The following is a 15,886-nucleotide window of genomic DNA, read 5'->3' as shown; positions in this document are numbered from 1 at the left end:
ATAAGTAATAAGTAGGTTTTTTTTCCAATCTCCATCCCTATTTCTTCCAATTCATTTTACATCTGTCTGTCACTGAAAAGCCTAAATTAAAAATATGGACAGAGGGAAATGTTTCTGTGATCCCAAATTTTCCACTATATAAATCGATGATTTTGTTTTTATTTTCCTAGATACCATCACAGCCATGTTAGATTGCACCGATAGGCCTGTTCTTCAGGCCATTTTTCTTAATAGTAATTGCTTTGAACATCTCATACGACTGCTGCAGAATTGCAAGGTATTTTTCTATTATTATTGTCTTTCACTTTAAAAAGCTATTATTTTGTTTATGCCCTGATTCAAATTTAAACATATTACTAATTTTCTTTTTTTGATTATGGTAAAATATAAAATTTACCATCTTAACTATGTTTAAGTGTATCAGTCAGTGGTATTGAACGCATTCACACTGTTGTGCAGCTGTCACCACCTTCCATTCTCTATAACCCTCTACGTCTTATGGAACTGAAACTCTATACACATTAAACAGTTCCTCATTCTCCCCTCTCCCCAACCCCTGGCTACCTCCATTAAACTTTCTGTCTCTATGATTTTTAGTTACTCTAAATACCTCATGTAAGTAAGAGTCATATATTATTTCTATTTTTGTGACTGACTTATTTCCCTTAGCATTATGGCCTCAAGATTCATCCATGTTGTGGCATATTGCAGAATTTTCCTTTTTTAGGCTGAACAATATTCCACTGTGCCTACATACCACATTTTGTTTACCTAGTCATGTGTTAATGGACTTTTGTATTGATTATACCTTTTGGCTATTTTGGATAATGCTGCTGTGATCCTGAATATACCCATATCTCTTTAAGTCCCTGCTTTTGTTCTTTTGGATATATTCCAGAAGTGAGATTGCTGGATCATATAGTAATTAAATTTTTAGTATTTTGAGGAACCACCTCACTGTTCTCTGCAATGGTTGTGCCATTTTACATTCCTGTGAACAATGCACAAGGGTTATAATTTTTTACTCTCTCCTTGACAGTTACTTTCTTCTTTCTGATGATCTCTAATTCTAATGGGTATGAAGTGGTATCTCATTGTGATTTTAATTTGCCCTTAATGATTAGTTATACTGAGCATCTTTTCATATGCTTATTTGCTATTTGTATAGGTTCTTTGGAGAAATGTTTATGCAAGTTCTTTGTGCATTTTTTAATTGGGTTGTTTGTTTTTGTTGTTGAGTTTTAAAGTCTTTTGTTGTACATTGTTAAAATTTGGTGTGAGCATTTGATGTATATAATTTTGTGCTTTTGTTTCATGTAAGATGATTTTGTTGCATTTTCCTGTGTATGATTTAAATACCTATATAATATTAAGTAGATGTGCCATAATGTACCTATTTCCTGTAGCAGATACTCAACTTAATTTCCAACTTTTTTGCTGTTACATAACTCCTTCAAGTTCATAGACTAGAATTCTATTTCTAGTAGAATTTCTAGGTCAAAGGGCATAATGTGCTTTTTTAAAGTTAGGGAACATTGTATAGAAACAATTTGTAAATAATTGAGGATTATGGAAAAGTAAGAAAATAGAAATACTGCTAATGTTCTTGGTATATACTGCCAATTTGCTATTATTTTTCTTTTTTATTAGTTTACACTTGTAGCAGATTTGTGTGTATGTAATAATATCTGATTATTATATTTTCATAAATTTCAAGATGGTAAAAGAAATTTTTTAGAGTGCTTCTTGAAAAACCTTTGAAAATGGAACTACTTCAAAGAGCTTTTACTTTTCTGTTTGAGATATTCTTTTCATGGAATCTGTGCTGAAAAAACTAGGGTTTGATCCTGATTTTGTGCAGATATCCCAAAAGGAGGATTTTAATATCAGCCCCTCAAATTTTTCCACACTGTTAGGAGAGAGATAAATGAAAGCATTTATGTCACTATGTTGTTCTTAGCTTTCAGTGAAAAGTTAAGAAATGTCATTTTAAAAATAAGGAATATAAAACCAAAAAAACAATAGAGCAAATCAACGAAACTAGGAGCTGGTTCTTTGAAAGAATTAATAAAATTGATAAACACCTGGCCAGACTCATCAAAAAGAAAAGAGAAAGGACCCAAATAAATAAAATCATGAATGAAAGAGGAGAGATCACAACTAACACCAAAGAAATACAAACTATTATAAGAACATACTATGAGCAACTCTACTCCAACAAATTTGACAATCTGGAAGAAATGGATGCATTCCTAGAAACCTATAAACTACCACAACTGAACCAGGAAGAAATAAAAAGCCTGAACAGATCCATAACCAGTAAGGAGATTGAAACAGTCATTAAAAACCTCCAAACAAACAAAATGCCAGGGCCAGACGGCTTCCCGGGGGAATTCTACCAAACATTTAAAGAAGAACTAATTCCTATTCTCCTGAAACTGTTCCAAAAAATAGAAATGGAAGGAAAACTTCCCAACTCATTTTATGAGGCCAGCATCACCTTGATCCCAAAACCAGACAAGGATCCCATCAAAAAAGAGAGCTATAGACCAATATCCTTGATGAACACAGATGCGAAAATTCTCACCAAAATACTAGCCAATAGGATTCAACAGTACATTAAAAGGATTATTCACCACGACCAAGTGGGATTTATTCCAGGGCTGCAAGGTTGGTTCAACATCCGCAAATCAGTCAGTGTGATACAACACATCAATAAAAGAAAGAACAAGAACCATATGATCCTCTCAATAGATGCTGAAAAAGCATTTGACAAAGTACAGCATCCCTTCCTGATCAAAACTCTTCAAAGTGTAGGGATAGAGGGCACATACCTCAATATCATCAAAGCCGTCTATGAAAAACCCACCGCAAATATCATTCTCAATGGAGAAAAACTGAAAGCTTTTCCGCTAAGGTCAGGAACACGGCAGGGATGTCCATTATCACCACTGCTATTCAACATAGTACTAGAAGTCCTAGCCTCAGCAATCAGACAACAAAAGGAAATTAAAGGCATCCAAATTGGCAAAGAAGAAGTCAAATTATCACTCTTCGCAGATGATATGATATGATATGATACTATATGTGGAAAAGACTCCACTCCAAAACTGCTAGACCTTGTACAGGAATTCAGTAAAGTGTCAGGATATAAAATCAATGCACAGAAATCAGTTGCATTTCTCTACACCAACAACAAGACAGAAGAAAGAGAAATTAAGGAGTCAATCCCATTTACAATTGCACCCCAAACCATAAGATACCTAGGAATAAACCTAACCAAAGAGGCACAGAATCTATACTCAGAAAACTATAAAGTACTCATGAAAGAAATTGAGGAAGACACAAAGAAATGGAAAAATGTTCCATGCTCCTGGATTGGAAGAATAAATATTGTGAAAATGTCTATGCTACCTAAAGCAATCTACACATTTAATGCAATTCCTATCAAAGTACCATCCATCTTTTTCAAAGAAATGGAACAAATAATGCTAAAATTTATATGGAACCAGAAAAGACCTCGAATAGCCAAAGGGATATTGAAAAAGAAAGCCAATGTTGGTGGCATCACAACTCCGGACTTCAAGCTCTATTACAAAGCTGTCATCATCAAGACAGCATGGTACTGGCACAAAAACAGACACATAGATCAATGGAACAGAGTAGAGAGCCCAGAAATAGACCCTCAACTCTATGGTCAACTAATCTTCGACAAAGCAGGAAAGAATGTCCAATGGAAGAAAGACAGCCTCTTCAACAAATGGTGTTGGGAAAATTGGACAGCCACATGCAGAAAAATGAAATTGGACCATTTGCTTACACCACACACGAAAATAGACTCAAAATGGATGAAGGACCTCAATGTGCGAAAGGAATCCATCAAAATCCTTGAGGAGAACACAGGCAGCAACCTTTCGACCTCAGCCGCAGCAACATCTTCCTAGGAACATCGCCAAAAGCAAGGGAAGCAAGGGCAAAAATGAACTATTGGGATTTCATCAAGATCAAAAGCTTTTGCACAGCAAAGGAAACAGTCAACAAAAAAGACAACTGACAGAATGGGAGAAGATATTTGCAAATGACATATCAGATAAAGGACTAGTGTCCAAAATCTATAAAGAACTTAGCAAACTCAACACCCAAAGAACAAATAATCCAATCAAGAAATGGGCAGAGGACATGAACAGACATTTCTGCAAAGAAGACATCCAGATGGCCAACAGACACATGAAAAAGTGCTCCATGTCACTCGGCATCAGAGAAATACAAATCAAAACCACAATGAGATATCACCTCACACCAGTCAGAATGGCTAAAATCAACAAGTCAGGAAATGACAGATGCTGGTGAGGTTGCGGAGAAAGGGGAACCCTCCTACACTGTTGATGGGAATGCAGGCTGGTGCAACCACTCTGGAAAACAGCATGGAGGTTCCTCAAAATGTTGAAAATAGAACTGCCCTATGACTCAGCAATTGCACTACTGTGTATTTACCCTAAAGATACAAACGTAGTGATCCAAAGGGGCACGTGCACCCGAATGTTTATAGCAGCAATGTCCACAATAGCCAAACTATGGAAAGAACCTAGATGTCCATCAACAGATGAACGGATCAAGAAGATGTGGTATATATACACAATGGAATATGCAGCCATCAAAAGAAATGAAATCTTGCCATTTGTGACAACATGGATGGAACTAGAGCGTATCATGCTTAGCGAAATAAGTCAAGCAGAGAAAGACAACTATCATATGATCTCCCTGATATGAAGAAGTGGTGATGCAACATGGGGGCTTAAGTGGGTAGGAGAAGAATCAATGAAACAAGATGGGATTGGGAGGGAGACAAACCATAAGTGACTCTTAATCTCACAAAACAAACTGAGGGTTGCTCGGGAGAGGGGGGTTGGGAGGAGGGGGGTGGGGTTATGGACATTGGGTAGGGTATGTGCTTTGGTGAGTGCTGTGAAGTGTGTAAACCTGGTGATTCACAGACCTGTACCCCTGGGGATAAAAATATATGTTTATAAAAAATAAAAAATTAAAAAAAAATAAGGAATATATATTGATGATGTAAATTGTGATGAACATTTATAGAGTCAATGAAAGTACTAAACTACCACTAGAGAGTGAACAAGCCTCCCCCCACCCCTTAAACTTGTTCTTAGGAAAGAAATCCTAGGGAGATGAAAACAGCATAAGAAAACTTAATAAAACCTTTTGTTGGTTGTTAAAAAGTATATATATATATATATCAGTTACAAGGCAACTTCATCAAGACAAAACCTCCCATGTATAAGAGAACCTGCCAGTCACACATTGTAGAAGGGTAAACCACTGGGATAAAATGTAGTTCTGCCAAAATTGATTAGTGTTTTTCTTCAATATGTGAAACTCAGGTATTTTTTAAAATGTCATATCATGGTCAACAATATCTTTTTAAAAAGTACAAAGCTTTTTAGCATAGCAGTCATAATGTTGAGCTAATATTTACTCTTTCTACTGTTGTATAGGCCAGAGTTTCTTGTAATTTAGATCTGGAGACTTGCTGACAGTCCTTGTATTTTAAAATTTAATTATTTGATAGCACTTACCACATTTTGTTTTGAGACAGGAAATGCTAGAGTGGAAACCCATTTCAGAGGGGAAGGCTAGGCTTTGGGACCATTCCCAGCCTTCTCTGCTGGAGGTAGTGTCGTAGGCAGGATATTCTAGTCAGTATCACTATAAACTCATCTAACCATTATGGTTATGGAGTCCTAACAACATGGAAGAACCTTTGAAGTAAATTCCCCAGTCCTTTCATTATAAAATGAAGAAATATGTCCTAAGAGACTAAATGATTAGCGCAAGGTTAATATGTTTCATGATGGAGGCAGGATTTCTTACCCAGGTATTCTGACCTTGGGTTCACTGGTTGTAAAAGTTTTGCTGTACTGGTACTTAAGATCAATAGAAAAATGTTTTCTGTATATTAAATATAGGAGGAGTACAGGTTTTATTGATGAATATACTTGATAGGTTAATAGGATTCTTAAATATATAAAAATGGAATCTTATGAAAACTTTTTTTTTTTTTAACTTATTTAACAGACAGAGATCACAAATAGGCAGAGAGAAAGGAGGAAGCAGGCTCTCTACTCAGCAGAGAGCCTAATGTGGGGCTAGATCCCAGGACCCAGGACCCTGGGATCATGACCTGAGCCGAAGGCAGAGGCTTTAAACCACTGAGCCACCCAGGCACCCCAAAAACTTTGTTCTTAAATGTATTACAGGGTGCTACAGATGATTGTGATAGACTTCTGTTTAAATTATTTTGTTAGTAAGGAATAAAGAATTTATTTTGTTTTAGATAGTAATACAGACTAGAATCAAGACAACTGTTGTTTAAATATTCAGACCCAGAGGAAACATTGTCAACTAAAGCTTATTAAACAACAAACATTTTGTGAATTACATGGAAAACTTCAGGCTGACTGCTGTAGTTTCTATGCTTTGTTTTTTATGAGATTCGCCTGCCAGTTTATGCATTAATTTCCTTCAGTATTTATGTGAGGACCTTTGGCTTGTCAAAATGAGTTTCATCATACTGTGACGTACTTAGAATATGATTCAGTGGAATCATACATTTAACTTTCCTGATAGCTATGATGAATGTTAAACATTTGAGAGTTGTTTTTTTGTCACCATATTGTATTTTGGAAGGGGCATATGCTTTAAATTATTGTAAAATTATTTTTAGAAGCTTTCCAAGGTTATTTGGAGTAATGAGAAGAAAATAACAGCAAATTTCTAGTAGCAAAGAGAAGAATTCAAAATCATAACATTTACTTTAGCACTCTGCTTGGAGTTTTTTTGTTTTTTGGTTTTTTTTAAATAAACATATAATGTATTATTAGCCCCAGGGGTACAGGTCTGTGAATCGCCAGGTTTACACACGTACAGCAGTTACCATATCACATACCCTTCCCAATGTCCATAACCCCCCCACCCTCTCCCCCCACCCCACAACCCTCAGTTTGTTTTGTGACATTTAGAGTCTCTTGTTTGTCTCCCTCCTGATCCCATCTTGTTTCATTTATTCTTTTCCTATCCCCCAAACCCCCCATGTTGCATCTCTACTTCCTCATATCAGGGTGATCATATGATAGCTGTCTTTCTCTGATTGATTTATTTCGCTAAGTATAGTACTCTCTAGTTCCATCCACATCATCGCAAATGGCAAGATTTCATTTCTTTTGATGGCCGCATAGTATTCCATTGTATATATATATACCACATCTTTTTTATCCATTCATCTGTTGATGGACATCTAGGTTCTTTCCATAGTTCGGCTGTTGTGGACATTGCTGATACAAACATTTGGGTGCACGTGCCCCTTCAGATCACTACATTTATATCTTTAGGGTAAATACCCAATAGTGCAATTTCTGCTTGGAGTTTTAATCAGTTTTTTTATAGGTCTTTTTTTTTTTAAAGATTTTATTTATTTATTTGACAGACAGAGATCACAAGTAGGCAGAGTGGCAGGCAGAGAGAGAGAGGAGGAAGCAGGTTCCCTGCTGAGCAGAGAGCCCGATGTGGGGCTGGATCCCAGGACCCTGGGATCATGACCTGAGCCGAAGGCAGTTGCTTAACCAACTGAGCTACCCAGGCACCCCAGGTTTTAATCAGTTTTTTAAAAATACATACATTGCGATGTATTCTAAATGTGTAAAGTTCTATTTGAGGACTTGAGTCATAAGATTCTGGAAAGTTATTGATACTGTTGTCTTGTCTACATTCCTTAATTTGTTTTCTTCACTTTCTTCCTTTTCTTCTCCACATCTACCTTTAAAAATCAACTACAAGAAAAAATTTATCATTAAGGCAGTCTTAGTAGGAATGATACTTTATGAAAGGAGCAACTAAGGGATGCTTTGTGAAAAAGAATGTTGGGAGTGGATACATAGAATGATACAGTTGAAAGGTTGATTTTGGGAGTTGTACTTGCCTGGATTCATACACATTGCCTTATTTGAACAAGTTTCTTTTTATTTTTTTAAAGTTCTAGAGCAATGATTAATAATAGATTTTAATGGAGGAAAATGAAATCAAAAACATATTTTCTTAATCTTTTAATAAAACATGTCTGTATATATAAATATTTAAATTTTAAAACTGTGGCAAAGTATCCATAACAATATTTCCATATATATTCTTCTTTTTTTCTTTTTAGATTTTGTTTATTTGACCTAGAGAGAGAGAGACAGCGAGGGAGGGAATAGAAGAAAGGGGAGAGGGAGAAGAAGGTTTCTCACTGAGCTGGGATTCCAACACAGGGCTTGATCCCAGGACCCTGGGATCATGACCTCAGCCAAAGGCAGACACTTAACGACTCAGCCACCCAGGCACCTTTTCCAAGGATATACTTTTCTTTACAAAATTGGAATACCAGTGAATATTTTTGTATTCTCTTTTTAATGTATTATATCACCAGTCTTTCCCATATATTTTTCAAAAACATTGTTTTTAACGACTGCAAATATTTCAAACCAGCATTTCTCAAAGTATGGGGTCCCCAAGATCATTTTAGGGAATCTGTAGTCTAATCTTAACATTTCAGTTTGAGGCTAGATTTTTTTCATAAACTTGAATCAAAACAACATCATCATAACAGTCTGAATGCAAAGTAGGTATTAGAGTTCATCTGTCTTCTATCAAGTCAGACTTTTTAAAGAGATTACAGAAATGTAAAAGCAGTGCCATTCTCACTAATGTAATTTATTAAAAAATAAAAGTTTTTTTATAAAGATGTGTTATGTCATCATATAATAGGTTTATTGTTTTTGAATGACTAAACAAATATTATTTTAATGTCTTGATTTTCATTTCTCATATGGTAAATATTAAGAGTTGTAACCCCATATAAACAGAAGTTCTTTGGTGTTCTCAATTATTTTTAAGACTATTAAGTGGTCCTGAGACCAAAAAGTTTAAGGACTTGCCTTTCAGCGTATGGTTGAATCATAATTTATTTAATTAGCTCACTATTTAATGATATTTGGGTGGTTTCTTCATGTTATTGTAAATAAAGCTGAAGTGAGCATCTTGGTTCTAAAATCTTCATTTGAGTTTCTGACCACTTTTAGGTAGATGTTTAGAAATACAGTTACTGACAAGAGGTAATTTTGAAATTCTTGATACGGGTTACTTTCTGGAAAGCCTTTACTCATTTTTGCTCTCATCAGTTTTTAGCATTCCTGTGTTCTTACACCAGATAATATGGAGTATTACTATTTTAAAAATTTGGGTTGACCAGTCAGTTAAGCATCTCCCTTCAGCTCAGGTCATGATCCCAGGGTCCTAGGATGGAGCCTTCCATCAGGCGCTCTGCTCAGCGGGGAGTCTGCTTCTCCCTCTCTCTTTGCCCCTCCACCCTGCTTGTGTTCTCTGTCTCTCAAATAAGTGAATAAAATCTTTAAAAGTAAATTTTGTTGTTAATAATAAGAGCTTCCATTTATTAAATTCTTATTACGTGCTAGATACTGTGTTAATAACCTAGCGTGGATTATCTCATTTAATCCATGCCTCTATTTCATGAGTTACTCTTTTCCCTTTTGGGAAAATAAGCTTAGAGAAGTTTTTCTTAAAACCAACAGCTAATAATTAGCAGAACTACAATTCATATCCATGTTTCTATTCCAAAGCCTGTGTTGTATACACTAACTATTTTTAGGTTAAGCTTTATATATGTTCTGCATATCATATCATACCTTATCTTTATTTTATTTTATATCGCATTATTTCAGTATATTACTGGACTTTTGTTTTCTATTTTCTGAAATGATAGAACTTCCTTCTTAGGATGGTCTTGTTAAATTCCTTTATAAATCTTTTTTTCCCTTTCTACTTCCATTTGAACTTTCTTTTTATCTAAAATGTGCCTGAGATCTTTGGGAATGCTAGTTTTATACACTTAAACCAAAATATTAGATTCCCTTAGCAATCTCCATGTATGTCAGAGATAATCCTAATCCCATTTTGTGTAGAAATTAATATAAATTATACTCAACTCTTGATAATTTTGGAAAATACCTATCTCCTTTGTCAAAGCACATTAATGTACTTGAGACTGAGAAGTATTTTCAGAAAGAACTCTTTAAAGTTAAATAGCATTTTACAAACATACTTGACTACAGAATCCTTATTGTACATTATTTACTACAGTATCTTTAATCTGTCTCAATAGCAAATTTCCTTTTTTGTGAGACATTTATTTTCTGCTGATTCTTTAAGAATTTAGAAATGTTAACTAATCTCCTTGTTGCTATTATTTCTTATTTTAGTATGAGTTCCAAGAGAGAAATAACTAACAATTAATTATATGGTGTATGAACTAATGTTAGTTTGTAACCCAAAAAGTGAATAGTTGATTGTCGGTTTAAAAGAGATATACTTCACCAGTGGGTTCTTGAATTTATTTTCAAGAAACATGGAAATCCACTTAAACTTCATTTCTGCTTATAGGTAACTATTTAATGTTCTTTCTCCATTATTCTTGTCTCTGTTTTTAACAGCTGTTTTTAAATGCTAACAATAAGGTGGCAGACAAGAACGAGAAAGACCTTGCCAACAAATTACTGACAGAAATAAATGAGGACCAGGTATCTAAAAAACCTGCATCTTGTTTCAGCTGAAGTCCAAAATCAGTCAATGGGAACAACTATTCCTGTACTTTTCTTCTTATGTCTTAAAATACACAAACACTATCTAATTCTAATCTTCATTAGTTATTTTTGAAAATTGTTAAAAAATTAAAAATAAAATTTTTTTCATCTAAAAGATAAATACGTTGAAATCTTGGTGGTTGATATAAAAGATCAACAGTATTCCATCTGTATATGTGTGCATCCTTTTCAGTTTAAGGAGACACAGAGTACAGGAATGGGATCCCAATATCAATGCTGTCCACGTGGTGGTGACTTCATATTTTGGGAGCTTCTTTCTCTAAGCATTGCGGTGTATTGGGACCTTAGGCTTTGTTTGTGAGTTTGTATGGTCAATTTTAATATCTTGATTCTTTGCTTCTTTTTGACAAGTAATGATTATAATTCAGTGGACATCCAAATCCTGGAGGAAGGGGAGAAGATGCTTAACACTTTGAATCTTAATTTAGCATAAAACTTAACTGTTTTCCTTTCTTAAAGTCACCTCTATATGGATATAGAGGAGAAATAAGCAGTTTTTGTTGCCTTTCAGCATTAAGTAATTCAGTTTTGAAGATCTACCGATTAAAAATGCTTTGGTTTTTTTCCTTTTCCAAAATGTTTTGAGAGAGCTTACATGATATCTTTTATTATTATTTTAATAACGAGATTTGTAAATAGAGCTGTATTATAAAGAGACATGAAAATCTATTATTTTCTGTTCAGGATATAAAATACCGACTATAGAGTACTATTTTAGATTTCTCTATGTTAGTTTTAAGGCCTTCTTATTTAGATTAATTAAAATATTTAAAATGATATTGATAAGAGGTTTATATTAATATTCCTAATTGTAGATACTACTGATGTCTAGTAGTCTTGAACAAAGTGTAGGAAAAATCTTATTCATATGAAATTCTTTATACAGAATGATTAATGTAAACTATGTATATGTAGTAATATTTAATAACATCAACAAAATTCAAGATACTGGCTTATATAACTTGCCTAAAAGTGGTAGAGCTTAGCTTAAAATGACAAAAATCTAATGAGTCCCCTTTTACTCAAATCATTTTTAGTGGGAAGGAGAAAGGAAAATTCTATTCATGGAATAACTAGTTTTAAGTCATAGTAATATATTCCCAAAGGCAGATTTTGGGGACTATGAGTTTTTATAACTTTCTGCTTCTCCTGCTATGCTTTCATGGTTGATTAAACCTAATGATATAAGTCGTGTTCAGTTTTTTAATGTTATTAATGTTAGCTTTTGTTTTCACTTTTTTTCCCTCTAAATGTACAGCCCTGAAATTTAACACATCTCTTTATGATGAAGCTTAAACAGAAATTCACAAAATGAAGCTGAAGCTGGTTTTTATTTTTTAATTATTTTTTACAGCTTTTGACATTAAGGGTTGCCTTCTCAAAAATGTAATAATGATTATAGATATTTCATTTTCTATTCTGCCTCAAATTTTGCATTTTATGTTAAAAATAGATATGCCTTATGTTTACAAGTATGATCAGTGAATAAACATACCATTTCAATTATAATGCAGGACTTGTAAACCAAATAGACAACACCATTTTAAACATCTTATTATACATGCTAATGAAATTTCAAACTAGGAAGTTAGTATATTTCTGAAGGGAAATTAAAATATGATAGAATTTCCAATGATAGACTTCCCTTCCTTCCTCTGGAGATTGTCCATTATTTTTTAAAGCATGTATTAAGCTTGGTGTTCTTTTTTGTTTTTGTTTTTTTTCCAAAACATTTCTAAGTAATGAGTGAATTTAACTTTATCCTTCTTGACACATGGCTTATTTTCTGTCAGGTAGGTAACTTTTTTTGCAGGTATGTCTCAGAAATCTGTTCTATTGGAAAAAGAATGTATTGCATGTTAAGTAATTATTTTTTCAGGTTTTCAGAACAAAGGTTTCCTAACAGAATACAAATCTCAAACACATTATTAATTTCTTACCCTTTTTTTTTTTCTCTCTCTCTCTCTCTCTCTGGTAGGTGTTTCAGGGACAGTTGGATTGTTTGGCTATATCAGCCATTCAGGCTTTGACAGCAGTAATGAACAAATCTCCAGCTGCTAAGGTGAAACATGCATCCTCAATCTCTAAAATGTTATTTTATTTTATTTTTATTAACATATAATGTATTATTAGCCCCAGGGATACAGGTCTGTGAATTGCCAGGTTTACACACTTCACAGCACTCACCATAGCACATACCCTCCCCAATGTCCATAACCTCACCACCATCTCCCTACCGCCCCCCCGCAACCCTCAGTTTGTTTTGTGAGATTAGGAGTGTCTTACGGTTTGTCTCCCTCCCGATCCCATCTTGTTTCATAAGATGTTGTTTTAGATAAACTAATTTTCACTGTATAATTCCCAAAGTAATGTATGAAAGTATGTATATAATACCTGTGGCTCTACACCTGAAGTGAAAAAGTCACAAACTATTTCAGTGTCAGAATCATTTTGCTAATAATTTTAGAGTAAAATACCTATGGGCACTACTTTGGGATTATACGATAGAACAGTCAACTAGTAGAGATTTACAGTGTCAGTCAACAAAGGTAGCACTGGTGTTGAAATGATCATTTTAGGTGATTCAATTGTTAGTGTGTCTAAGAATTACATTTTATATCATAGTTTTTCTTCACTAATAAAATAATTACTCTTTTACTATTTCTCAGTTTATGACTGCCTAGGTTGTGACCATTGTGAACATTTTCTACATGTGAACAGCCTTATCAGTTTGGGACTTGTTTTTCCAGATGGCCTTGGAAATTCTTTTTTGTTACTCTCAGGATTTTCTTTCTGTCTCATTCACGACCACTGACTTTGTCCTGCTGTTCACTCATGTTCGTTTTGTGCTAGTAATTGTCTCATTGAGTAGTTTTAAGGATTGGTGAGATCATCTGTGTAAAGTGGTAAGCATAGTGCCAGGCATATGGTAAATGCTTAATAATTATCAGTGTCTATCATCATCATCATTATTCTTACTAATACCATTTTACCTTCTCTCTACCACCTCTAATATATTTCATGTTTTGCCTTTTTTTTTCGTGTTTTGCCTTTCTAATGGCAGACATGAGTGAACTATTCATTGTTCCCTAAGCCGTGCCTTCAGTAGTAGTCCTTGCTTTCCACTGGTTTTTCATAGGAATCTAACAATTGCTCTATAGTGGTTGCTACATATAACTCATGGCTGGATGCCTACCAGATAGGCTTTTACAACTTTTATAGGCTGGCTTGGGAATCAAATCCCATTTATAATAGTTGCTTTAAGAAAAAAAATCATTTTAAGTTCTTAGTAATTGTTTTATGAGTATAATGGATTGGCTTCACTGTATTATGATATTCAGACCTGGATTGATGCTCAAATCTAATTAAAATATAAATTTTTTTATTATATTATCCTTTGCATGGTTTGAAATTCAAAATGTTATTTTTAAAATACTCTTTTTTGGGGTATCTGTGTGGTTCAGTCACTTAAGCATCAGACTCTTGACCTCAGCTCAGGCCTTGATTTCAGGTTATGAGATTGACCCCCACGTCTAGCTCCATGCTCAGCATGGAGTCGTCTTTAAAGTCTCTCTCACCCTTTCCCCCAGCTCTTCTGCCCACTCATGCTTTCTTTCTTTCTTTTTCTTTTTCTTTCCCTAAATAAATAAAATAAATAGAATATTTTACAAAAACCTCTTTTAAAAAATGATTGGTGGGCGCCTAGGTGGCTCAGTGGGTTAAAGCCTCTGCCTTCAGCTCAGGTCATGATCCCAGGGTCCTGGGATCGAGACCCGCATCGGGCTCTCTGCTCAGCGGGGAGCCTGCTTCCTCCTCTCTCTGCTTGCCTCTCTGCCTACTTGTAATCTCTGTTCTGCCTACTTGTAATCTGTCACATAAATAAATAAAATCTTTAAAAAAAATGATTGGTATTCTTTCTTTTAAGTTTTTATTTAAATTTCAGATAGTTAGCATACAGTGTAATACTAGTTTCAGGTGTACAATGTAGTGTTTCAACAATTCCGTATAATACTCAGTGCTCATCACAAGTATACTTCTTCTTCTTTTTTAAGATTTTATCTATTTGACAGAGAGAGACCATTAGTTTGTTCTCTGTAGTTAAGACGTTGTTTCTTGCTTTGCCCCCTCCCCCTCTCCTTTTTTTTTTTTCCTTTTTTGCCCTTGGCCTGTTTGTCTTGTTTCTTAAATACCACATATAAATGAAATCATATATTTGTCTTTCTCTAATGGACTTATTTCTCTTAACATAATACTCTCTAGGTCCATGTGTGTCATTGCAAACGACAAGATTTCATTCTTTTTTTATAGCTGAGTAATATTACATCATGTATATATTTATATGTTTGTCTCTCTGTATCCATCTATCTGTATACACACACACTCTCACACTACATCTTCTTTACCCATTCATCAGTTGATGGACACTTCGGCTTTTTCCATAATTGGGCCATTGTAGCTAATACTGCTATAAACATAGGGCTACTGTATCCCTTTGAATTAGTATTTAAAAATGCGTTTTGAAAAAAGATTTTCTTCCTGCCCTTGGCTCACAGTCAACTAGTTCCCCTCTCCAGAGATAACCAGTTACCCATTTTGTTTGAATTTTTTGATTTTATAATAAGTGTATAAATTTATACCTGAGTTACTGGACCAATTTAGTATTACTAGCTTTTTTGGTTATCTTTTAATTTTACTTTATAGTTTTGTGTGCCCACAAGTTCAAAAATATATAGGACTTAGACCTTACTAAAATGAACTTGATATTCCAGATAAGACAGTCCATTTAGATACAAAAAGCAGAGAGAAAACTACCTATTTTTTTCTGGTCACCACTCAGTATTGTGAGAACTCGTTAGTCTACTGAGACTGCTGTCTGACTCCTGTTATCACTAGAGTCTCCTCATTTTTTCTTCAGTTTTGTTTTTACTTCACGTATTACTGTGTGATTACAAATCAAGTGAGGAAAGGAAGTAATTGTACCCTAATCTGAAATTAATATAATAATTTTATAATATATAATTATTGCTTATTTCATTTATTTTACATTTTGGTGGATTATGGTCACATCATATTTCAGGAGGTATGTGGAATCCATTTTAAGATGAAGAAGTGATGTAAGAAGCAAATATTGAACTCAGTCTTTTCAATATTAAGTT

The 15,886-nt window shown here is 34.3% G+C and overlaps 1 protein-coding gene across 8 annotated transcripts in view; it reads left to right on the top strand.

Moving 5' to 3' along the window:
- NBEAL1 (neurobeachin like 1) overlaps nucleotides 1–15,886 on the top strand; it is a 219,410-nt gene that overhangs the window by 77,025 nt on the left and 126,499 nt on the right. For 6 of the 8 annotated variants that reach the window (XM_059168361.1, XM_059168360.1, XM_059168359.1 and 3 more), the window contains 3 exons: nucleotides 171–277; nucleotides 10,560–10,646; nucleotides 12,709–12,792. In XM_059168361.1, coding sequence (XP_059024344.1) covers nucleotides 171–277; nucleotides 10,560–10,646; nucleotides 12,709–12,792 — 278 coding nt within the window. The remainder of the gene's footprint in view (nucleotides 1–170; nucleotides 278–10,559; nucleotides 10,647–12,708; nucleotides 12,793–15,886) is intronic. The other 2 variants (XM_059168364.1, XM_059168363.1) reach the window with 1 other exon arrangement.

The sequence above is a fragment of the Mustela lutreola genome, chromosome 3, assembly GCF_030435805.1.
Source record: "Mustela lutreola isolate mMusLut2 chromosome 3, mMusLut2.pri, whole genome shotgun sequence".
Taxonomy (NCBI): Eukaryota; Metazoa; Chordata; class Mammalia; order Carnivora; family Mustelidae; genus Mustela; species Mustela lutreola.
Note: the sequence above shows the minus strand (reverse complement) of the source record. Positions and strands in the feature narration are given on the sequence as shown.